Raw genomic sequence first — 25,425 nt, 5'->3', positions numbered from 1 at the left:
TTCTAGTATGAATTCTTGTCAGTCCCATCATGAGATGAAAACAAGGATGATGTAATCAGATTTGACAAGAGCAGGACCAAAAATTTCAAGACTATTTGAAATATGGATTTATATCCACTAATGATAATATAAGGCCATTATAATAGCCTTGCATTTAAAAAATCTTATTTATTGGAGTGCCTGGGTGGCTCAGTCGGTTAAGCAACTGACTCTTGATTTCTGCTCACGTCATGACTTCAGGGTTTTGAGATCGAGCTCCATATCAGCCTCCATGCTCAGCACGGAGTCTGCTTGAGATTCTCTCTCCTTTTCCCTCTGCCCCTCCCCCTGCTTGTGCTCTCTCTCTCTCTGTAAAATAAATAAATAAAATCTTTTTAAAAACCTTGTTTATTTCATCCTTCAAAATTACGTATTTGCTCCAAGAAATAAAAAAAAAGAAAGAAAACAAAATTATATATTTGTATGGGTGCTCATGATATAAAAATGTTAATATAAAATGCCTTATAAAATAATATTTACATTTACATATATTATGGCTGCATGTTTAAAATGTTAGGGGTATTTTTTAAAGTTTGAGGAGCAGGGGCACCTGTGTGGCGCAGTTGGTTGGGTGTCCAACTCTTAGTTTCAGCTCAGGTGGTGATCTCAGGGTCATGGGATCAAGCCCCACGTCTGGCTCTGTGCTCAGCTCAGAGTCTGCTTGAGATTCTCTCTCCCTCTCCCTCTGCCTCTCCCACTCATGCTCTCTCTCTCAAATAAATAATAAATAAACAAATCTTTAAAAAAATTTTTAAAAATAAAAGTTTGGGAAGCATAGACCTAAACTATAACCTACAGTGTGTTAGAACCAAAATCATATTCCTATGGAGATTATGGCATGGACTGACTTGAAGTAAGTCAGAATGATAATATGTGTTAAATATTTATGGATTTGGATTTGCCATCTCCAACCATCAGGGCTTTGTCTATGTGCTGTCCTCTAAGAGGGGGGATGCGTTAGACAAGCTTTGGGGTATCTGCTTGGCTCAGAGCAACCGTCTTCCACTGACAGTTTTCTACCCTTTCCTAACTCACAGGGTAGATTTTGTAAGCTGTGTTTTTACTCTGTGACTCCTTCTCCTTAAACTTGATTGGACTAAAAGTTGACTCCTGTAAAAATTGAGCTATCAGTTGCTCTCTTTAGATTTTGTGATTGAAACTAAGACAAGATCACCATTTTCCTGAATGGCGCTTGTTTGAACGCGGGAGCTGAGGTTGCTATTGTTGCATAGACATGTGCATGGAAAAGGAGAGAAAGTTCTATATAGAGAAGAAGGACATATACAGAGACCCTTAGAACATTATTGACCTCCTTCTAACCTCTTTGTTACTCTTCTTGAATATTTTGATTTTATATTGTTTATAATGTTGGAGTGACGTGATTGTGGGAAGGAGGGGGTCGCAGACAAAGAATGTGGGCAGCCTCTAGGTGATGGAAAAGGCAAGCAAATGTATTCACCTCTAGAGCTTCCAGAAGGAATGCAGACCTGCCACCCCCTTGATTTTGGCCCAGTGAGACCCATTCTGGACTTCTGATCTCTCGAACTATAAGATAATGAATTGGTGTTGTTTCAAGCCACTACATTTCTGGTAATACCAGATTGCTCTCAAGGCACTCTGGACTTTGAATTCTGTGTAGATTTGAATAACAGGATTTCAAAACTGAGAGGGACCTTCATGGAGGACTTGAGGTAAAGGACTCGTCTAAGGTTACCTAGCTGGTCAGTTGTCAAGTCAGGATAAAAATCCGAATCTCCAATCTTTCATCTATGCACATTAATAACCATAAGATGTCTAACAAAGAGGGTGGTATATAGAAGTACTGAATAAGTATAGAGTTTTCGTTTGTTGTTTTTATTATTATGCATTTTCTTTTGTAATCTACAATAATATTTCATTTCTTGAACATTGCCAAGTAAGCAGATACCCTGTAACAACATTTATTTTTTTATTATTTTTTTTAGAGTGGGGGGAAGAGAGAGAGGGAGAGAACCAGCGCAGGGGTGGGAGGGGCAGGGGGTGAGAAAGAATCTTAAGTAGGCTCCCCGCCCAGCCCAACACAGGGCTCAATCTCATGACCCTGAGATCGAGACCTGAGCTGAAATCAAGAGTCAGACGCTTAACCAACTGAGCCACCCAAGTGCCGCTGTAACATTTTAAAATCATCAAAAAGCCCGCCAGGGAGTGAGGAATTACCTGGCCAAGATGGAGAAAGGCTAGGCCTATACATTCAGAGTGCTTTTGCATTTCAGATTCAAAAGAGTTGGCTGAGAGGTCACCTGGATGAGGGTGATCTTGTTTATTAGTGTCCGGAGATGCCTTGCAGAAACTGAGAGGTCACCTGGATGAGGGTGATCTTGTTTATTAGTGTCCGGAGATGCCTTGCAGAAAATAATGAAAATCCTCCTATGGAAAAAAAAATTATCCTAGGACTCACATTATTTCTTCAAGTATTACAATTATGATGCCCAGCACACAAAGATAGTCAGGTAATAAGACAACATGAGTGAGAGGGCGGTTTGAATGAGACGAAGACGGAACCGAAGCCGGGCACAGGCCGTGGACGCGGTCCCGCCGAGAGCCGAAGATGGCAGTGAACGTATATTCAACATCAGTCACCAGTGATAACCTAAGTCGACATGACATGCTGGCCTGGATCAAGGAGTCTCTGCAGCTGAATCTGACAAAGATCAGATTATGGACAGTTTATGGACATGCTGTTCCCTGGCTCCATTGCCTTGAAGAAAGTGAAATTCCAGGCTAAGCTAAAACATGAGTACATCCAGAACTTCAAAATACTACAAGCAGGCTTTAAGAGAATGGGTGTTGACAAAATAATTCCTGTGGACAAATTAGTAGAAGGAAAGATTCAGGACAATTTTAAATTTGTTCAGTGGTTCAAGAAGTTTTTTGATGCAAACTATGATGAAAAAGACTATGACCCCGTAGCTGCCAGACAAGGTCAAGAAACTGCAGTAGCTCCCTCCCTTGTTGCTCCAGCTCTGAACAAACAGAAGAAACCTCTCAGCTCCAGCAGTGCAGCTCCACAGAGGCCCATTGCAACACACAGAACTACTGCAACCCCTAAGGCTGGCCCGGGTGTGGTGCGAAAGCATCCTGGTGTGGGCAACGGGGATGACGAAGCAGCTGAATTGATGCAGCAGGTCAACGCATTGAAACTTACTGTCGAAGACTTGAAGAAAGAAAGAGATTTCTACTTTGGAAAGCTAAGGAACATTGAATTGATTTGCCAGGAGAATGAGGGGGAAAACGACCCGGTATTGCAGAGGATCGTGGACATTCTGTATGCCACAGATGAAGGCTTTGTGATACCTGATGAAGGGGGCCCACAGGAGGAACAAGAAGAGTATTAACGGCCTGGACCAGCAGAGCAACATCCGAATTCTTCACTCCAAATCATGTGCTTAACTGTAAAATACCCCCTTTTATTATTCTTAGAGGACTCACTGGTTTCTTTTCATGAGCAAACAATACCTCTTCTTAAAGTGCACTTTGCAGAAATTTCACCCCTTTTCCAATGAGTTTGAGTTAGGAGCTTTTACCCTGTAGCAGAGCAGTATTAACATCTAGTTGGGTCACCTAGGGAACAAAGAGGCTGACCATGGGGCTCACCGTGTGGACGCTGGTAACACTGATTGCTGGAGAAGGTGTTTTTATGTGATACACTGAGGTGGAAACCTCAGTAGGGAAATGTAAAGACTGATTTGAATTTTAAGCTAATGTGAAATCTTGGCAGAGAATGTTTTAATAAATAAATGCCTTAAGAGTAAAAAAAAAAAAAAGAAGACAACATGAGTGAGAAACAGCATAAGGAACACAACGAATAGGCGTGCCTCCATGGCTCAGCCGGTTAATCGTCCAACTGTTGATTTCAGTTCAGGTCCTGATCTCTGGGTTGTGAGATAGAGCCGTGTTGGGCTGGGCGTAGAGTCTGCTTAAGATTCTCTCTCCCTCCCCTCTGCCCGCCCCGCCTCTCTCTTTCAAAAAAACAAAACAAAACAAAACCACAACAAATAACTAAAACAAAGAACCAACAATACACTCAATGGGACTCCAGATATTGGAATTAGCAGAGACCCAGATTGTATACCAATGATGACTACTACACTCAAAGAGATGAAAGCCAAGACTTACTGTTTGGGCAAAGAATAGAATGCTATAAAAATGAACATAACAGATTTTAAAAAGAATCAAATAGAAATTTTAAGTCTTAAAATTACCAAAAACAAACCACCCCAAAACCAAAATTAATAGCTAAATAGATAAGTTTGACATCATGGGAGAATTAGTAATCTATTTTTTTGTTTCTATTTTTTTTTTTTTTTAACATAAGCTCTATATCCCATGTGGGGCTTAAACTCCTGACCCCAAGATCAAGAGTTGCATGCTCTACCGACTGAGCCAGCCAGGCATCCCCATTATTTTTTATTTATTTATTTTTATTTCTATTTGAGAATTAGTCATCTAGAAAATATATCAGAAAAAAAGCTACTCAAAATGAAGCAGGAAGAGATAAAAAAAGAGAAGGTAAGAGAAATAGTGGATAGTAAAGATTTAACATACATTTATTGGAGTTATAGAGGGAGAGAAGAAAGAGTGGGGCAGAAGCAATATTTGAAGAGGTAAAAGCTGAGAATTTTCCAGAACTCATGAAAGGCATCAATGTATTCAAGAAGCTCAGTGAATCCCAAGCATCATAAATAAAAAGAAATACACTTCCAAACATACATAGTAAAAGAGCAGAAAACCAAAGTATAAGAGAAAAAAATCTTAAAAGCGGCCGGGGTTGGGGGGGGAGCCCCAATGACCTTCAAAGAAACAGTCACACTGACGGCTGCTTTTTCGTAGGTAATGGTAGAAGTCAGAACCCTGGAATGATTTTTAAGTGTACTAAAAGAACATACACTGCTCCTATCATCTCCCTTCTCCTGCCTCCTCTTTCACTTATAAGGACCCTTGTGATTACTTTGGACCTACCAAGAAATCAAGGATAAGTCAAGCTCCTTTTCCAAGGTTAATAAAGTTAGAGGTTCCGGGGATTGGGATATGGACATCTATGATGGGCCTATGGTGCCTACCCAAATCTAAAAAAAGGTCTTGCCCCTTATCATGAATGGCTCTTGTCTTCTATAAAGCCCCATGGAAAAAAGAAAATCAGTATTTCCAAGAAGTAGAAGAGGATAGGGCATTTTGCATATTACCTCATTTAAACTACCATCAACCTTCAACCTTGGTGAGGTAAATATTACTACCTCAAGTCTGAAGATTCTGAAACTGAACGTGAGAGAGAGGTTAGGTAACTCGACTGAGGTCATCTTGCTGGTAAACTGACTAGTAATTGTTATCCACATCACCACATTGGTCTCTAAGACTCCAACTAAGCTTCTTCCAACATACCAAGTATAGGTGGATATTCTTTGGCTTATCACTGTGCAAAAGATTTCTGTATCTTAGCAAACACACTCTAATTTGGTGGGTTTTTAAATGGGTGAAAAAGAAATAAAGAATGGAGTAAGGTTTCTAACTGGAGAGACATCTTTGAATAAAACCCTGGTGGCAAAAGCGGTCTGTATTGATCACGTGATCCCGGTTAAATCACTTACTTCTATTTGGCCTCCGTTCCCTCATTTGAAAAATAGATGTTTGGACCTAATGACACCTTTTCCAGTTCCCTTCTCGTTCAGACATTCTATGGTTCTGAGAAGCCCTTTGCCCCAAGATGCCTCTACCTTGTTGGGTGGGCTCTAGGATGACTGCATTCAAGTTAGAGGCGTTTGAACTATTCAGAGAAAAACCAACTGCGATCCAAGCGGGGGGAAAAAACGAAGGGCAACGAAGGGGGAAAGAGGAGATGAAAGGAGACGGTGACAGGGGATAGAGATGCAAACATAAATAGCATGCAAATAACCTAAGTAGCTTGCAAATTACTCAAGATAACAATCAACGGGAATCCAGCGTTTACTAGGCAAATGAAACTGCGGGTCTCTGAGGATGCAGGGATAAGAACGTTGTTTTCGCTCTCAAGGCGCTCACAGAATGCTGGGTTACACTTGTATTTAATCATGGATATAAAACTTCCACCTCTCTAGAAGCCTTGGCTTTGAGAATTGTAAGCAAAACTGAGAATGAAAATATTACAAAACGTTTGAGTGTGCCAGAGGCAACGTGAAAACACAGTCTCTGGAAACAGCTGGGACGTCCCCCCAAGCCCCAGGCCTAACCTAGACACACAAAAGAAACCGCCTCTGCCAGCAGAGACGCAAGCTTTTTCTCCGCGCCCGCCGAGCGGCCGGGCCGCAGACGCGACCGCCGCCCCCGGCCGCCCCCGGCCGCCCCCGCCTCGTCCCTCGGGCCTCGGAAGTGACGCAGCGCGCCCCGCCCCCGCCGCTAGATCCGCTGCTGCTGCCGCGGCGGGCAGACCTGCAGGAGGCGGCGGCGGCCTCGGCCGAGAGAAGATGGCGGACGGTGTGGACCACATAGACATTTACGCGGATGTGGGCGAAGAGTTCAACCAGGTACGTGAGGGCCCGGGCCCACGCCGCCAAAGCGGGCGGCGCTGCGGTCCGGACGCTGACCCAGGGTCTGCCGCGGGCTGCGAGCCGGCGCGGCTGCAGACCGTGCGCCCTTGCCGCCTGTGGGCCGCGCCGTCCGACCCCGGCGGGGCGCCCCCCTCGCCCCTCGTTCTACCGCGTCGTTTCGCGGGCCGCGGATGCTGCTGCCCGCCGCAGGGCCTGGAGCGCGGACGCGGGCCGCCGTGCAGACGCCGCCGGCCCCTCCCTCGCCGCCGCCACCTCCCCATTGTTGGCGGCGGCCGGCGGGCGCTTCCCGCCGCGCTAGGCCCGGGCGGTGGGGCCGCGTGTGCGCCGCGGGGAGAACGGGCCGCCGCCGCGCCCCCTCCCCCGCCGCCGGGTCGAGGAGGAAGCCCGGCGGGGCGCGCGCCGGGCGCCGCCTGTTCCCCGACCCTGCAGCTCGGGCTCCGATTCCTCTCGTCGCTCCATTTTGTCTCCCCGGCCGCGCACGGTCGCCTCATGGAAGGCCGCATTCATGGCCCTTTGTATCCCGCGCGCCCAGTTTCCTGGGCTCCTGCTCGCGTTTGCGACAGGTTTCGGCGTGGCGCCTTCTTCCTCCTCTCCTCACACTTTGTGAAGGCGGCTTCGGTGTGGGCACGTTTGCAACAAGTCCTTTGACTTTTGCACCGTCGATCGTGTTTCAAAGTCGGTGCGCGGGCCGTGCCTCGGTGGTCGAGGTCTTGCAGTGCTTTTGAGGCCCAGTTGTTGTTGGCTTTTGTGATGAAAATACCTGTGAAGATAGATGGCCTGAGCCTAAAGGAAGACTTGGAAGCGTGTTGGTTGGATGGGGGGAGGGGGGGAGATGGTAGCTCACCGAGAGATAAGAGGAGTGATTAAAATAAAGAACGTTCACCCGAATTCCTTTAGTATAGTTTAAAAGGTTGTAAATAAGACCCGATTTTCAAAAGCAAATGTAAAATGCCCTCCGAGGGATCTGTTAATTTTCGTTTTGAAAGGTTGGAGAAAGTGAGAATGGAAGGTTTTTCCGGTATCTCTCAAGCCACAGTTGCCTAGAAGAACTAGCCGCGGAGCTGTGATGTCTGATGTTGGGCATCCTTGCAAAAGATCTCGTTTGTTACTAGAGTAGTGACGTGTGAGCTCTAAGCCTGCTGTTCACATCTTTACTGCCTTTATGTAGTAACACATTTTTAAAAATTAAATTGTGCCTAACTGTAGTGCACCTAAAAGCTTGATTTTTTATATTCCAGGTCCGTAAGAGAAGCTTGATACAATTTTAGTGGTTAATGTTTTTTCTTTTTTCTTTTTTCTTTTTTCCCCCCACTACATTCAGGACTTTATTTCTGACTAGGGGCTCAAGATTTTTTTAAAATGAGGGAAAGCTAGAAATCCTTAACTGTTCTTGTTTTCAGGAATGACTTTGTGCCTCTGGTTTAAGTATTAGAAAAGAAAAACATTTTTCAATTAGCTTTAAATGGTTGCTACTCCGTTAAAGACTGGGTATTGTAATCAAACGTTAAGTTTTAAAATCTTAATTCTTTTTGTTGTGTTTATATTTTAGAACTGTGATGACTGAGTTGTGTCAGTGGCAAATTAGAAAATTATCTCGGGCACTACAATCAGATGTTAATGCTTTTAAGATCAGTAGACAAAAGACCTCTAGGAAATTTCTTTTTATTTATCAAATGGATATAACATTCCATCCAAAAGAGGGCCATACCTGAAAGTAAAGGAGCAGTTAAATGTTCAAGACTCTTCATTAGCTTTTCTTACATTTGCTTTGCCTTTTCCCCTATGATAAAAGAAGAATTTGGGTACAGTTTTAGAATTTGAGCTTTCTTCAGGACCTCTTCATGAAAGATTTTTTTTAGGCTTTCCCATACTTAATTTGGGATGGCCATTTGTCTAATACATATAGCTGGAAGGAGTGATACTTGCTTATCCTTGTGCAGTAACTAGTGCTGACTGAGCAGGAGGTGGGAAGAGATTAAAATTTTGTGGCCCTGATGAGGAACTATTTTATAGGGTTCTCTTAAAAATGTAGCTTTTTGTTGACTTGAACTTACATCATTTTATCTCTCACATGGTTGTTTATTTTACCAGTAAAATCTTTATAGTTTTGAATAGATTAATGGGATTAAACAGAGGCTTTGTTTTTGTTATTATTTTGCATATCATTGGCCTTTGTAATCTGCTTGCTGTGGTAATTGCTTTGCAAAATATGGCCACAAAAGGATAGTTGGTTGTTTTCAAGGTCCATCCTCTTTTTTAAAAAATGTTACTGTCATTGAAATATTTTTCTGAAAATTGATCAGAATTAGAAGCAACTACAGAATTATAACTGATGTAATTTTCACTTTATTGTGAGCTGGTGACCTTATTTCTCCTGGTTGCTATAGTAAACTATGACTCTTACTGTAGTTGAGTAAAGCGTTTTACTAAGTATAACCAGTCGACTTATTTTGGCTTCTAAACTGCTGTAAACCTTCAAAAAAAAAAAAAAAAACCACAACGCCTTTTTCTTTACTGTGAGCTGCAGATTTAATTGCATTTGTGTACTTTGAAATTCTCTGTAGTCTGTATTTTCCATTTTCTTCTATTTTAAATGGTACTTTATGAAGGTTTTTTTTTCAGGTGTGTATTTTGGTTAAGCACAGTATAAACCTATTTCAAAAAGTATGAGACAGTCAGCTGTCTTAGAAGAAACTTTAATTTGGGGATGGGGTGAGAATAAGTTTAGTGAAAATATAGAGTTCCTTTCTTCACGAGATGAATTTAAGAATGGAGAATAAAGTTGGAGAAAGAAGGCACAAGGGACTTGGCTATTCTTCATGGGTGCTCTTTAGTTCTTAAATTAAAGGTCTTTGGATGTAACCAAATTGAGAACAGTTAGTTGCTCCAGTGGAAGAATTTGAACTACTTCCAACCTCTACCTTACTTGAATTTTGAGTTGAGAAAAAAACGGTTCTGTTTCAGCCTCTATAGTATGTGTCAGTCCAGTTTGAACTGGGATTTGTACTTTAATGTGGTAGTTAATAACCTAATATTTAATAATTCTAGACTTTCTAATTTTGACCAAGACTAAATAAAAAATTTTCAAACTCAGTTGTTCAAAATACATTTCTTGAATATCTGTTATATGCCAACAAGGAGGGATACAAAATTCAGATAGTCCCTACTCTTACAATGCACTGTAGTGGGGGTGAGAGACATCTACATAATTATAACACTCTGACAGGTCATGTATTATAAAACTCCTTTATGTGTATCTTTATCTGTAGAATTTTTATTGATGGGGAAAGTAAAAAATTCTAGGAACCTCAGGAAAGTTTACACTGTATACATTGAGGTGTGTATTTTGCTTGTTTTGGAAATCAAAAGCTCTTAATAGCAAATTTAGTTATTGATCTGTCTAGTGATAGGTCACTGGTAACAGTGCTGATTTAGTAATTTGACCACTGAGTTTTAAAATGAAAATATATATAGGTTATGGCTGGGGAAAAAATTCGTTTAGAAATCTTAGGACCTAGACATCCTCATAAGTCAACTTGCCTTTATTTCATGAGTCATTATACTTTATATTTAATCATTATGTATCTAGCCAGTTGTCTAGCCGATTTTGGAAAGTAAGTTTCCTGGGCAAATGTCGGTGAAACCTTATTTCTGATAAATTTATGTTTAATCGAAAATCCTCTGAGATAAGGCTGTAAGGTTGAGAATGAGGTAGGTAGAGACTGATTCAGAAACTTTGGTAGAAATATTTAGGGGAACTAGAACTCTTCCCACTCAGTTTTATAATTTATGAGTGTAGTTTATTCAGCTGCCTGTGAATTGTCCACCATTTGTGGTTCATGTGGCATATTTTTAGTAAAGAAGTTGGCTTCTTTACCATTAGTTGATCTTTTTACAGGGATTATAAAACTAATTTTCAAATGTATTAGAACATAAGTAGATAAAAATCAGAAAATGATATATTTTCTATAAAGATAAATATGAATTCGATTATCTTCTGGATTTTTCATGCTAGTATTTTTCTTCCTTGGTATAGAATACATTTTGTAAATGCAAAATGTAAACCTCCCCCCTTTATATTTCTCCAAATGGAAATGGATTTTAAGTTCCTTTCTCTTTTTTTTCTTTTTCTTTCTTCTCCTTCTCCTTCTTTTTTAAATAGAGGGGCTTTGAAACAGGTGGCCTTTGCTGTACCATTACTGGTACTCTCGTATAATGCAGGGATGCTATTACAATTTAGGATCACCAAAAGCCATGTTGGGCTTGTCAGGGAGAATGAAGAGTGTAGTACAGTTATTCCGTGGTCAGCCCAGTGATGGTATATAGAATGTATATACAGGACATCTGTTACACTAAAATTTTGTGGGAGGTGATTAAGGAAAATATGTCTAAAAATAAGTCCTTGGTGGGAAGAAGAAACATTGCCTTTAAAAGGGAGCTAATAGGATTTTGGTTATTTTACTATCCGTGTTAATTTTAAACTGTTTTCTCTAATGTGGCAACAGCTACTTGTATATCATGTAGAACGTAATCTTGAAGTGTAAAATCTTAAAAGGATGCCTTGCCGTTAGAATGATTAGTGATTTAGAATGTAGGGAACGAAAAATATTACTGGATTTTTTTTAACAAATCCTGAGTACTGTTATTTTATTGGAAGTTACATGTAATGTGCAGCTCTATCAGTAGATTAGTTACTATGAAAAGTAGATAGTTAGACTGGGCAGCATTTGACACCTAAAATATTTAGAGGGGCATTGTTGATTTTTGTTTGTTTTTGAATGCCATTAAAATTTCCTAAAGATAATAATTGAAAAGATTCTTTCCATAGTAGAACTTGACACTGTTGACCATTTCTCTTTGACAAAGTAGAAGCTATTTTTTGTTCAGTAGATGTTCAGAGCTCACCTTCTTTGTATATGACCTATGGTACACATTTTGCATAATTTCAGAATATGTGTGTTTCCCTCCTTTTTAAAATGGGAACAGAAAGTAGATGTGTTTTGTATCTTTTTTTTTTTTTTTTAATGTGGAGGATAGATGTGATATGCTGAAGCTGAAAAGGAAGAGTACTGATACTTCAAGATATGTGCTTTGAGTTTCATTTTAAGTAATGGCAGCAATTGTATTCAGATTCATTAATATTTTTTCACCACGTCCAAATGCATACCGTTGGGGCTAGAAGTACAGGCTGTGGCCTTGGAACAGAGTGAAGCTAACTAGTCCACATGGAAATCAAACCCCAGGACCCTGGTCTCAATTAGCATCATACTTCAACCAATTGGAAGCAGTCCAACTACCAGACAAAATGGCTGATCCTAAATATTGGTAGAATCATATCAATGTGGAAAATTGGTTGGTGTCAACATAGGAATTCGTGGACGGACAAAAATAGTAAGTGATTGTGATTCACCAGGTTAGTGTAGCTGCGATTATGCTTGTAAATTATTGTCTGCTTAAGTAAACATTTTCCTAGATTTACAACTAATGAAAAATCAAATAATGTGTTAACCTGTTTCATGAAAGTGTAAAATTTAAATAATCCTTGCATTCTTTTTTACTCTCCCTCAGACCATATATTGTGATTATAATCTCTGCTGAGGAGGATGGAAACACAACTCCCTTTGAATAATAATAATAATTCCACTTGATGTACAGAACTGGATTGCAAGAGTTTAAAATGCCCACTACCGCTTGTGGGAATCTTTTTAGTATCTTAAGTGTATGGAACCACTGCTGCAACCACGCTACCTGAAGCTTCAGCTACACTGAAACTTCATAACAAAACTCATCCTCCTTTTTTCTAATTTTTACTGTCACTGCAATTTGAGCATGTTACTTTGTTTAACAAAAACTTAGTTCTAAAAGATTATTTTGATATTGCTGTACAAACAAAATAAAATCAAGACATAATGTAGTGACTTGTGGTCTAGTTTCTGCCCATTGCTAAAGATGGCTTTGTTCCGTGACTTAACCTAGAGATCTTGGATTCCTTATAGATAAGTCGTACAGACATTCTACCTCAAAACAAAATGTTATGTAAAGATGCTGTTATATAATTAGTAAATTGGTTGACTCAGTTATGCAGAAGATTACCTGAAGATGAGTTTGTAAATTTCAGATTCCTTTGGCTATTTGTATAATTAGTATTTCCTCTTTTAGGTTTTTTTCTTTTTTAAAAAAATCTTAACTCTGCCGCTCTTCTGGATAACAAAGCAATAGCTGTGTTCTCTTGGGGCCTATAATAACAAAATTTTGTTGATCTGTTTATAGTCCTATTACAAATGCTTTCTCTGGGTCATTTCTCTGTCCTCGTAAAAGTCCTTAAAACTATTAGAACCTTTAGCTCCTCCTTATGTGCCATTTATGTAACACTTCATCCTTAACAAATTATGAGAGGATATAACCCATTTCTGAGCTCTCAAGTTTGTTGTTTTATAATTGTAGTTCTTTTATTATCTCAAATATTCTACCTTGTAAGAAAAATAAAATAGTTCACATTGATTTTTTTTTTTTTCTTTTTCTTTTTTGTTTTACTTTTTGGTTCACATTGATTTAGATACTTAGTGATGGAAATGCAGGAAGATAAAAGTTTTTCTTCTGATTCTGGCTAGTCAAGCCTGTGGAAGGGCAATTTAAATGTTGTTGAGTGTTCTGCCAACGTCTGCATTTCATTTTTCTTGTAATTATTTATGCTAGAACCCTCCTTTTTCATTTTTCTCCTGTGTACATTTGTTTCTTTTTTGTTTTCCTTTTTCCCTTGCTTACCATTTAGGCATGTAAGTGGCATCCACTAGCATTGTTTTAACTCTGCTGGTGACAGTGGCAGAGCTTTACTAGATCCTTGTTCATACCACTTTTCTCTTGCTAATTGACTAGATACCTCTTGCTAAATTGACTAGAGATCTAAGAAGTCAGGTAAGCATTAACTCTTTGTTGACTGAGAATAATGAAACTGTTGCTGGATACTAATTTGGATAGTTTTACGAGTATTTTATTTATTGTTTCTCTTTTCCTTGTTCATTTGTTATGACATTTGGAATAATTTATGTACCCACATTTCTTCATCCCTTCCCTTTGGCTTAGCTCACTGAGCTTTTTTTTAAAAAACTAACACCTTTCACAGAGTGGGAAACAAGATCCTGAATACCATAGAAAATAATAGTTGTATTTTTCTGCAGTTAAATATTAAAGATTTATAATGGCTCTGAGTTTTGTTTGTGATATTTCTGTGTCATTTTTTTAAAGTCCACCTATTTGCATTCATGTATTGTTACTTCTACTCTTAAGAGTATTGTACTTCCAAGGAAAGTTTTATATTATTACTTTATTTTGTTTCCATATCATTCTTTTCTCCGAGGAACATTATTTCCTATATTATATATAAGTGGAAAAATAGGATTTATTATATAGAAATTCACTTTATAGTTACCATTCAAGAATACATCTGTGGCGTGAAGTAAGAGAAGATTTTTACTGAGATCTTTGGGGCTTTATCTTCTACCAGATTTTTAAAACAAAATAGTTGAATGAATTTGTATTCAGGTCTATTTAGTGGTGGTCTGACTGTTTTATAATTTAGGGCATTATTTCTGTGTCTCAGGAAGCTGAATATGGTGGGCATGATCAGATAGATTTGTATGATGATGTCATCTCTCCATCTGCAAATAATGGAGATGCCCCAGAAGACCGTGATTACATGGATACTCTCCCACCAACTGTTGGTGATGATGTGGGTAAAGGAGCAGCACCAAATGTTGTCTATACATATACTGGAAAGAGAATTGCATTGTATATTGGAAATCTAACATGGGTAAGTAAATTTAACGTATGAATTAAATTATTGGTAGTTGGTTTTGAACTATTCAAGTAGTTAATTTCTTCCAGTTTTATAAAATAAAAATTTGAAGATTTGTTGTTCTTTATGCTTGTTTATGCAATGAGGAGAGAAATTCAAGTACGTTTAAACATTATAAATTCCAAATCTAGTTTTGAATTTTGTGGTCATTCAGCTTGTTTTGGTAGAGATTCCAGTTAAATATAATTCATTTATTTTGAGTTTAAATCAGGTATTCTTTTTACTTTACTACTTCTGCCATCCTAGTTTTACAAAGAAAAATACTCACATAAGGTCTGAAACCAGGATTCAGAACTGTAGGAACAAACAGTTTGACCTGGGGTTTTAAAAAGTTTTCATTATTAGGGCTCGCTCCTGGATGGCTCAGTCAGAAGAGTGTGTGACTCTTGATCTTGGGGTTGTGAGTTGGACCCCCATGTTAGGTGTGGAGATTACTTAAAAAAAGTAAAATCTTTTTTTAAAAAAGTTTTCATTATCTAATTTATATTACAAACTTGTTGAATTTCATTTCTGCTTTTAAATTTGAAATCTCATTTATGGAAACTGCTATATGCATGGAAAATGCTATATGCATTGTATTTTAATTTGGGTTTTTTATGAGACTATGAGATTATTAATTGGGAGTTTCCTTAACTGGGTGTTCAGTGTATATTTATTATATTTATGATTTTTAGTATTAAATCTTAAATACTCATTGAAATAGTCCTGTAGAATCTTTACATCTCTACTTAGAAACATTTAGAACATACATTTGAAAGTTTAAAAATTATCTAGAAATCAAAATTTGTCATCCTTCTTTCCTTGGTAGCATTTTATTTTAAAATGTTCACATTTTTTAAAAAATTAACCTATCTCCAAGCACTCAGTCTGAGCAGTTTTATAATATTGGAGCATTATCAATGTAGTTGGGAGGAGTGATTGCTAAAGACGACTTTGAATCGTAGCTTGTCCACTTACTACTTTTGTGATCTTGGACAAGCTTTTTAATTTCTCCATAGCACCCTGTGAGAAATGGGAGTAATAATAGGACTTAACAGGATCATTTTAAGAGTTAAATATTTGATATAAAGTACATGATATGTACTCAGTACATGTCAGTGCTTTTTTTTAATCTTATACTCAAACATAAGGTGGAATTTATTTCCCGACATAATTTCCTTTAAGGAGAAAAGTGGTAAGTGAGATTGGTTTTATTAAAAATTTAACATCATAGCAGTTTAAAATTGGGAGAGACCAGAAACTCTTTAAGAGTAAAAAAAAAAAAAAAAAAAAAAAAAAAATGAATCTTACCTCCAAGGATAATATACCTTCTAATTTCTGAAACTCTTATCAAGGGATGAAGTTATGTCCTCAGGTGCTTTTATACCATTTAAAAATTAAAGACTAACTGGCAGTAACTCTGCTTAGATTTCCGCTGAGCATTAACTGTCTCTTGTTTATTCTGAGTTTACTCTTAAATTGAAACAGTTAAAATCTTGCATATGTTTTGATGGCTAATGAGGGGGAAATGTCTTGCAGTGGACAACAGATGAAGACTTAACTGAAGCAGTTCATTCTTTGGGAGTAAATGATATTTTGGAGATAAAATTTTTTGAAAATCGGGCAAATGGCCAGTCAAAGGGGTAAGAATTTTAATTTCGTTTTTCCCCTAATATGTTAGTAGCTAGTGATTGTAATTTTGGGAGTAACTATTCTTAATGCTAACTATATGCAGGCTTTATTATTCACATTGGCAGAAGGTTCTTGGGCAGAGATTCCCTTCATTTCACTTATTTTGTCTACCCTGTGATCTTACTTACTAAAACCTAGTGAAGCTGGAAGTGTGGGCAGATTAGGTCTATTTAATTTTCCTGAGTTTTCTCCATTTGTGGTTGAAATGATCATTGAAAAGACAGTTTGAAGAAGCATTATTATCCTGTGATTAAGTGATGGGGAAAGATGGGCAGCTGGAGAATAATGTAACATGAATGTTTTGTTTAATTATTAAATTATATACACGAGATAGGATTATTAGAGCAACATTATAAAATACAGGTACCCAGAAATAGGAAAATAAAAAGCCATAAGCTCGCCATCCATACATGATCACTCTTAAGTGTGAATATACTTGCAGGTTTTCCCCTAGTGCTCATATAATATATTTAGTGCAAAAAAACGAAAAGAACAGGATTATAATTCACGTGTTTCATAACATGAGTAAAACATTTATCCATAAATTCACATCTTCTCTAATGTCTTAATTCTTTCCATCATACCTTATATGCTACAGTAATTTATTTTACTATTCTTATTTTTGGTTATTTGAGTTTCAGTCCCTATTATAAATAATGTTACAGCAGGCTTCATTTTATATAAACCTTCAAGTGCAAATTTTGGATTTTTTTAAGATAAATTGCTAGATGCAGAATGATAAGGAATATGCCTTAGTATGCTTGTTTCATGTTCAGTGTATTAGCTTACATTAAGAATATTTTCTAAATGTATGTGGAATCCGACCACTTCTTATGAACTTCACTTCTGTTACCTGGTCCCAAGCTACTATTATCTCTTACTTGAACTTTTGTAATAGCCTTCTACCTGGTGTTCTTGCTTTCACCCTAAATCCCGTACAGCTTATGTTACTGCACAGTGTAAACGTCGGAAAAAAGTGACATCAATATTTGTCTGCTCAGATCTTCTTCTAATGGTCCCCTATCACTTAAGAGTAAAAGCCAGAATCTTACTGTGGCCTAGAAGGTACTATGTGATCTATTCCCCACCACTTGTCTGACCTTAAATCGTACTATTCTTTGCCTTCCTTATGCTGTTTCAGCCACATTATCTCTGCTGTTCTTCAAACACATTCCTACGTAGGATTTTTACACTAGTAGTTTCTTATTCTTGGTTTTTCCCCCAGATATCCACATGGATCTCTCTTTCACTTCATTCAGGACTCTTGAAAGAGTTCTCTTTCCTCATCATCCTATGCAAAATAATTACCTTCTGCTCCTTTCACTCTGTTTCTTTATTATAGTATATTTTACTTACTGGTCTTGTCTCCATTAGATTGTAAGCTCCACGAGAGGAAGAATTTTGTTCACTCTTGTGTCCCTAGCCTTGGATTGTGTCTGGCATGTAGGTGATAGTGTTCAATAAATACTTGTTAAATTAATGAATTCATTAAATTGTTTCTAAGTGTTGTGACCCAAGATAATCTTGAGTCACACAGCAGAATTGTTTGTTGACTAGAATGAGGGATCTAGTTAAAGAGCCATTTTGAACATTAGGAAGAGAAGGGTTCTAAGTTCCTAAGAGCCCTTCTGAGAATAATCTAGAATATCCTATAACTATATGAAATTGGAGCCATTCTTTTTTTCTCTCTCATTTTTTTCTTCTTTCTTTCTCTTTTTCTTTTTTTCTATTTCAAATTTATTTTTCTTAATTGAGATATAATTCACATCCATAAAATTTGCCTTTTGAAAATATTTAGTCTGGAACACCTGGGTGGCTCAGTTGGTTCAGTGTCTGCCTTCGGCTCAGGTCATGATCCCAGGGTCCTAGGATCCAGTCCTGTATCGGGTTCCTTGCTCAGTGGGGAACCTGCTTCTCCCTCTGCCTGCTGCTCCCCCTGCTTGTGCGCACACATGCTCTCTCCCCTCCCAAATAAATAAATAAAAAATAATTTTAAAGATAAGTAAATAAAAAATAAAAATGTTCAGTTTGATGGTTTTTAGTATATTTATTATCACTTTTTAATTCCAGAACATTTCATCACCCCCAGAAGAAATCCCATACCCTTTAACAGTTTATTTTTATGGATTTGCTTATTCTGAACATTTCATGTGAATAGAATCATACAGTATGTGGTCCTTTGTGACTGACTTCTTTCACTTAGCGTAATGTTTCCAAGATTCAGCCATGTTATAGCATGTATCAGCATTTAATTCTTTTTATGGCTGAATACCATATGGATATACTCCATCTTTATTCCATCCATCATTTGGTGGACATTAGGGTTGTTTCCACTTTTGCTGTTGTGAATAATGCCCCTATGAATATTCTTGTACCAGTTTTGTATGAGCACATATTCAGTTCTGTTAGGTGTGTGTATGTGTGTGTGTGTGTGTGTGTGTATGTATATGTATATACACACATATGTACACTCAATATTGGAGTTATTGGATTATATGTCAACTCTGTATTTAACTTTTGAAGGAATTGCCAGATGATTTGTCAAAGTAACCACAGCATTTTACTTTCCTATCAGCAGTGTATGAAATTTTTAATTTCTCCACATCCTCATCAGCACTTTTTATCTTTTTGATTATAGCCATCCTATGGGATATGAAATGGCATCTCATTGTGGTTTTGATTTACATTGCCCTGATAGTGATGTTGGGCATCTTTTCACAGGGCATTATTCATAATAACCAAGAAATGGAAACAACCCAAATGCCCACCAACTGTTGTATACTTTTTTAAATGTGCTATATCCATATGAAATACTATTCAGCCATAAGAAGACATTAAGTAATGATACATGCTACAGCATGCATAAACCTTGAAAACATTATGCTAAGTGAAAGAAGCTAATCACAAAGGATCACGTGTCGTATAATTTCATATATATGAAATGTCCAGAATAGGCAAATTCATAGAGACAGAAAGTGAATTAATGGTTTCCGAGGGTTGGGGGATGAGAGGAAATGGAGTGACAGCTAACGAGTATGGAGTTTCATTTTGAGATGATGAAAATGCTCTAAAATTGTTTGTGGTGATGGTTGTAAAACTCTGAATATACTAAAAAAACACTGGATTGTACACCTTAAATGAGCAAAGTGTATGCTATGTTGTTATTTTGAAAAAGTTAAAGATGAAAGTGTGAACTTGTATCGTTTTAAGAAATATTTTCATTTTTCTTAGATAAAGGTAAAATCACACCATTTCCTTTTTAATAACAGTAGCTTTGTTAATCTCTCCTCACCTACCCTCACTCCTTTAAACATCTTTTAGGTTTGCCCTTGTTGGTGTTGGATCTGAAGCATCCTCAAAAAAGTTAATGGATCTGTTGCCTAAAAGAGAACTTCATGGTCAGAATCCTGTTGTAACTCCATGCAATAAACAGTTCCTGAGTCAATTTGAAATGCAGTCCAGGAAAAGTAAGCAATCCCTCAGAGGCCTTTATTAAAAGATGTGCATTTTAACCAGTGTTGCTAGTGTTTGTTAGATATTACACTAGAGAAGTCATCTTAATATTTAGTTCATTGGAGAATCCATTTTAGAAAGTCTATCCTTTGAATTAAATCTGGTTTGTGACTGTGGTCCAGTGTACTGAAAACCTAGTCCCATTTTTCTCCACCTGCCTCAGACCCAGTATTATATAACAGTGTGCAAGTTCTATAGCCCTGCCATTCTTGTCCTGTCATTCCCATCCTAGAGAAAGGAAGAAACTACATTCTAATTCTTAGATTGAAGGAAGGTTATGTGGATGTGTGTTGTGGTGGGGGAGAAACAACTGGTAACCAGAAAATACTCGTTGATTTTCTGCTTGGCACCAAGGCCTTCCACCACTTGGTAAAGTGAATAATAGAAAAGATTTGCCATTACACGCTTAATGAATGCTATCACTTAAAGAGATAAGGTGGATGATCATGCAATTAACAGAAATTCAAGTGGTTGTTTTTCATTTAATGTTTTAGCACTTAAGACTTAACTGAAGAATATGATACAAAATTAAAGTAATCTATGCTTACTGAAATTCAGATTTCTGTTGGGAGAATTTTAGTCTTGGCTGCTGTAGAGTACTGGTATTTTGAAAGTAACTCATTTACTCACTGGAAATACATTTAAGTCTGGATATTTTGAGACTTCAAAAGAACTTAACTAGATGTGAAAGTTTTCTAGCCAATACTTCCTCATGTAGTGTGGATAGGCCCAAGGCATCTGCAAGTTAGCCTATAGCATACAGAACTTTGAAATAGAGTTGTTTCTAATAGCAGTGGTTACATTTCAGAGAACTATTTTAATAAATGCTATTTATGAGTATTTGGATATTTGCAGCTACACAATCAGGACAAATGTCTGGGGAAGGTAAAGCTGGTCCTCCAGGAGGCAGTTCACGTGCAGCATTTCCACAAGGTGGTAGAGGACGGGGCCGTTTTCCAGGGGCTGTTCCCGGTGGGGACAGATTTCCTGGACCAGCAGGACCAGGAGGGCCACCCCCACCTTTTCCAGGTAAAATTTTTCTTAAATTACCATGGATAAAATGTGTCTACCTTAATACCTCTTTTCCTTTTCTCTCTTTTTCAAGTAATGCATTATTAATGTGACTTACTCTCCTTGTTATGCTATTTTTGGAATCCAGGAAATTTGATCAAGCATCTTGTTAAAGGAACTCGGCCTTTGTTCCTGGAAACTAGGATTCCATGGCATATGGGGCACAGCATAGAGGAAATACCCATTTTTGGCCTAAAAGGTCTTTATTTTTCTCCAAACTTGCTTGACTTATATATAGAATATTTACATCCGTCTTATTTTCTTACCTCTTAAAAAATCCTTTCAAGACCATTTTTCCTTGTTTCACTTTCTAGCTTGGCATCAGAGTAGAATATAAGGTGGGTGATTTCACTGTAAGAAATGTGTGTACGCTGAAAGGTGGAAACTATCTCTAAGCATTATAATCTTCTTTATTAACGTTTTTTGTTTCAATAATTTTTCTTAAGCATAAATTGAACTAGTTAAATTTGTAAAGATATACTTCACTTTTGTAGTTGTTAGTGTAGCATTTACCATATGAGTTTCATTTAAAGAGAATCTTGGTCTATGAGTTGTGCTTTAAAAGTATAATCTTGGCATAAAGTTTACAGTACCTTATTGAAGTGGTTTTTTTTCTCTCTCTCTCCTCTCTCTCCTTTATTCTATAGCTGGACAGACTCCACCACGTCCACCCTTAGGGCCTCCAGGCCCACCTGGTCCACCGGGTCCTCCACCTCCTGGTCAGGTTCTGCCTCCTCCTTTAGCTGGGCCTCCTAATCGAGGAGATCGCCCTCCACCACCAGTTCTTTTTCCTGGACAACCTTTTGGGCAGCCTCCATTGGGTCCGCTTCCTCCTGGCCCTCCACCTCCAGTTCCAGGCTACGGCCCCCCTCCTGGTCCGCCACCTCCACAACAGGGACCACCTCCACCTCCAGGCCCCTTTCCACCTCGCCCACCTGGCCCTCTTGGGCCACCCCTTACACTTGCTCCTCCTCCGCATCTTCCTGGACCACCTCCAGGTGCCCCACCACCAGCTCCACATGTGAACCCGGCTTTCTTTCCTCCACCGACTAACAGCGGCATGCCTACTTCAGATAGCCGGGGTCCACCACCAACAGATCCATATGGCCGACCCCCACCATATGATAGGGGTGACTATGGGCCTCCTGGAAGGTAAGTTAGTATGTATCTATGACGGTAGACTTGGTGTATTTGATTGGTAAAAGGTACTCCACAGTGTCATCACTAAGGTTTTTGTTTTTTTTAATTATGACCTTTCCCCCAGATATTTAATTTTCTATATTTTCTCTTGTTAGAAGAGGCAGTATCATATGGTGAAAGACATACAGAACTGTTGGGAATAATCTACCTCTGCCACTTAATAAAGCTGCATGATTTAGAGCAAGTCACTAAATCCTGGGGATTCATTTTCATTATTTTTTAAGTTAAAAGAGGTTAATAAAGATAATTTAAGTGAGCAAATGGCCTTAAGCTACTTTTAAGATTTTAAAATGAATCTCCTTTACCATTGGTGATAATACACAGAGCACTAAAGTTTCTTCGTTTTAGGAGTTAGATTAGTTTGTTATATAAGGTACTGTTGATTACCTCATGCTGATCAGGAGTCCTGAGTAGCAAATTATCAACTTTTAATTAAAACGGGAGCATTCAATAATTTACAAATATATTTGGGTAGATGAAGGCTTGTAAAACACAGTTGTGGAAATTAAAATAATTAATGGTGATCCTTGGAGAAGAGCTGGGTGGAAATCACTATTGAAGTAAGTGATCTCTTACCCCCTTTCGAAGTCCTTTAAAAACTATCCGTACTCAAAACATAATTTAGAGAGCTAGGTTTATAATCTTTTGCCCGCTTTAATTTCTTCTGAGTTTATATTTTTAAACTATAACTATTAAACTACTTTGTATTTCATTTTGTCTGATAATGTCCTAAAGGAATGGATTTGAGAATCTGCCTAACTCCATGCAATTGCACAGGCTCATGGCGATAAATTTGATGTTGTAAGCAAAGCCCATTGACCATTTTCCATTTGTTGAGGTTGCATCTATATGACTATCAAAAATGCTGTTTTGGAGCACCTGGGTGGCTCAGTTGGTTAAGTGTCTGCCTTTGGCTCAGGTCATGATCTCAGGGTTCTGGGTTCAAGCCCGAGGTTGAGCTCCCTGGTCAGCGGGGAGTCTGCTTCTCCCTCTCCATCTGCCCCACCCCCTACCCCACTCATGTTCTCTCTCTCAAATAAATAAATAAAATCTTTTTTTAAAAAATGCTGTTTTCTTTAGAAAACTGTTAGAACTGCCAAACCAGTATAACTTCTGTTCACTTTAATTCCAGTGAGTGACTTCGTATTAAGTGTTCACCTTTAGTATATGAGAGTGGATTACGTGACTTGGTTTGATTATTTAAAATTTGAGTTTCCTGTCCTTTTCCTTACATAATAGAATTTCTGCAGTATTAGGTTTTCATGAATGGGGGGATGGTTATTAATGGCTAATTTTTTATTGAAAATTAGAGAAAACTAATTATCTTACGTGGGTTTTTTTTTTTTTTTTTAAGAGGGATAAGATGGGCACAAGTCACAGCATTTAGTTGAAAATATACCTGTATTTTGAACAACTTGTAATTTGCTCATGATGTTTATAAAGTTTGGGGAATAACAGTAATACCTTAAAAGCATGCAAAAGCTTAGATTATCTATTTTCTCATTTCATTGGAATGAACTGCTACTGTGTCCCTCAACTCAGTGTCTTATCTAGTAACTAGTAACTCAGATGGCAAAAAATTTTCCTTTTCCTATACTGTACATGTACAGTTTTTTCTTTTTTTATTGAAGTATAGTTGACACAGTGTACAGTTGTGAAGCAGCTTTAGAAAATTTTGGCACTTAATTCATTTTTTTCAACAGTTGTTTACACTTACTATATTTGCCAGATACTCTTCTGGGGATTCAGTGGCAAACAAGATGGTCTAAGATCTTGTCCTTGCCTGAAGTTCTATTAATTAATCAGACATTTGTTATCCTTCTGTTGTGAGTTGGGTCCTGTGCCTAGAGGATCCAGACATAAATGTAACCAGATTCCTTACTTGTGTAGGGCTGTACTTTTTGTTCCCAACATTTAAAAATATATATAAATAAAAGATATAATAATATATAATTATCTTATATATATTCATCAGAACAATTTATTATATCTGTTTTTGTATGACTGAAAAATATTATATTGCAGATATCTAAATACATTATTTCTGGCCTCCAGAAAGGCAGGGTTTCTAAGTTGCTACTTTATTTCAGCTGAAAGATAGTGGTGTAAGAGAATTTTGCTTAGACTTGTCTTTGTAGGATAAATAGTATGCTTCACTCTGGAAAAATAACTACTAGCTCTGAGGCACTTGTCAAAAGCAACTAATATGAATTGTTTTATACTATTATGACTAACTTAGAAAATTTGTTGAGTACAATTTAAGGTTTATTTTTATTTTACAGGGAAATGGATACTGCAAGAACGCCATTGAGTGAAGCTGAGTTTGAAGAAATCATGAATAGAAATAGGGCAATCTCAAGCAGTGCTATTTCAAGAGCTGTGTCTGATGCCAGTGCTGGTTTGTATATATATTTCTTCCTGTATTAATATTTCTTATTTATGTTATTAGGAATGACCTAAAATAAAACTATGTGCAATCTTGAAGATTGGTCATTTGCATTTAGTACTTATATTCATATCCCCAAATTGTACTTTTGTTTATTTAAAAGACATTGAAGGAAGCTATGTGTCACAGTAATGAAAAGATCCATAATTTTAAATATTTAGGTGTAGATGTAAATTTTATTTTATTTTATTTTATTTTATTTTAAAAGTTTATTTATTTGTTTGACAGAGAGAGAGATAGTGAGAGCAGGAACACAAGCAGGGGGAGTGGGAGAGGGAGAGGGAGAAGCAGGCTTCCTGCTGAGCGGGGAGCCCGATGTGGGACTCGATCCCAGGACCCTGGGATCATGACCTGAGCCAAAGGCAGATGCTTAACGACTGAGCCACCCAGGCTCCCTAGATTTAAATTTTAGTCCTTACATTTAATGACTTAAATTTGATTCTCATATTTACAAATTAACCTGATTTACACAGCTATAATAATAACAAATTGTGCTAATTTCATGCACATAAGAGCTTTTTCCAAATGGCAAAACACTAAAAAAATTAAGATATCTTCTGTAGTTATTGTAGTGTTCTTCTTTTATAAAATGCTTTATTACTCTTACCCCAAGCGGTTTGGTGGTATTTTGGAAACAATTTATTTGATTTCAGTCCCTCTGCTTTCCCTCATAGGTGATTATGGGAGTGCTATTGAGACATTGGTAACTGCAATTTCTTTAATTAAACAATCCAAAGTATCTGCTGATGATCGTTGCAAAGTTCTTATTAGCTCTTTGCAAGATTGCCTTCATGGAATTGAATCCAAGTCTTACGGTTCTGGATCAAGGTAAAACTTTCCTGTCTCATGTCTATTTAAAACTGTTACTTTACAAATAGAAAAAATACTGTGTTGGGGACTTTAAAATAGGACTTTGATTTTACTTATTACTGTTTATGCAACAGCTAGAGTGATTTTTTTTTTTTCTTTTTTTACATTGAATCAAATGTCAGGTATTTGCTTGCTTTTAAAACCCTTCAAAGGTTTCTGGTTACTTTTAGAATAAGACTGTAAACATTGAGGCACTGTGT

General features: G+C 37.7%; 1 protein-coding gene and 1 pseudogene across 4 annotated transcripts in view; both read left to right on the top strand.

The window, feature by feature from the left end:
- The first annotated feature begins 2,571 nt into the window (after positions 1-2,571).
- LOC116642518 lies at positions 2,572-3,523 on the top strand (annotated as a pseudogene).
- Positions 3,524-6,452: 2,929 nt separating this feature from the next.
- Positions 6,453-25,425, top strand: part of CPSF6 (cleavage and polyadenylation specific factor 6) — a 34,406-nt gene continuing 15,433 nt past the window's right edge. For 2 of the 4 annotated variants that reach the window (XM_032420336.1, XM_032420337.1), the window contains exons 1-9: positions 6,453-6,575; positions 14,200-14,409; positions 15,973-16,076; positions 19,447-19,592; positions 20,494-20,667; positions 20,798-20,908; positions 21,357-21,861; positions 24,192-24,307; positions 25,030-25,183. In XM_032420336.1, the coding sequence (XP_032276227.1) occupies positions 6,516-6,575; positions 14,200-14,409; positions 15,973-16,076; positions 19,447-19,592; positions 20,494-20,667; positions 20,798-20,908; positions 21,357-21,861; positions 24,192-24,307; positions 25,030-25,183 (1,580 nt within the window). In that variant the 5' untranslated portion in view covers positions 6,453-6,515. The remainder of the gene's footprint in view (positions 6,576-14,199; positions 14,410-15,972; positions 16,077-19,446; positions 19,593-20,493; positions 20,668-20,797; positions 20,909-21,356; positions 21,862-24,191; positions 24,308-25,029; positions 25,184-25,425) is intronic. The other 2 variants (XM_032420338.1, XM_032420339.1) reach the window with 1 other exon arrangement.

Source organism: Phoca vitulina, unplaced genomic scaffold, assembly GCF_004348235.1.
Source record: "Phoca vitulina isolate PV1807 unplaced genomic scaffold, GSC_HSeal_1.0 scaffold23, whole genome shotgun sequence".
NCBI lineage: Eukaryota > Metazoa > Chordata > Mammalia > Carnivora > Phocidae > Phoca > Phoca vitulina.
This window is presented reverse-complemented; position numbering and strand designations above follow the sequence as displayed.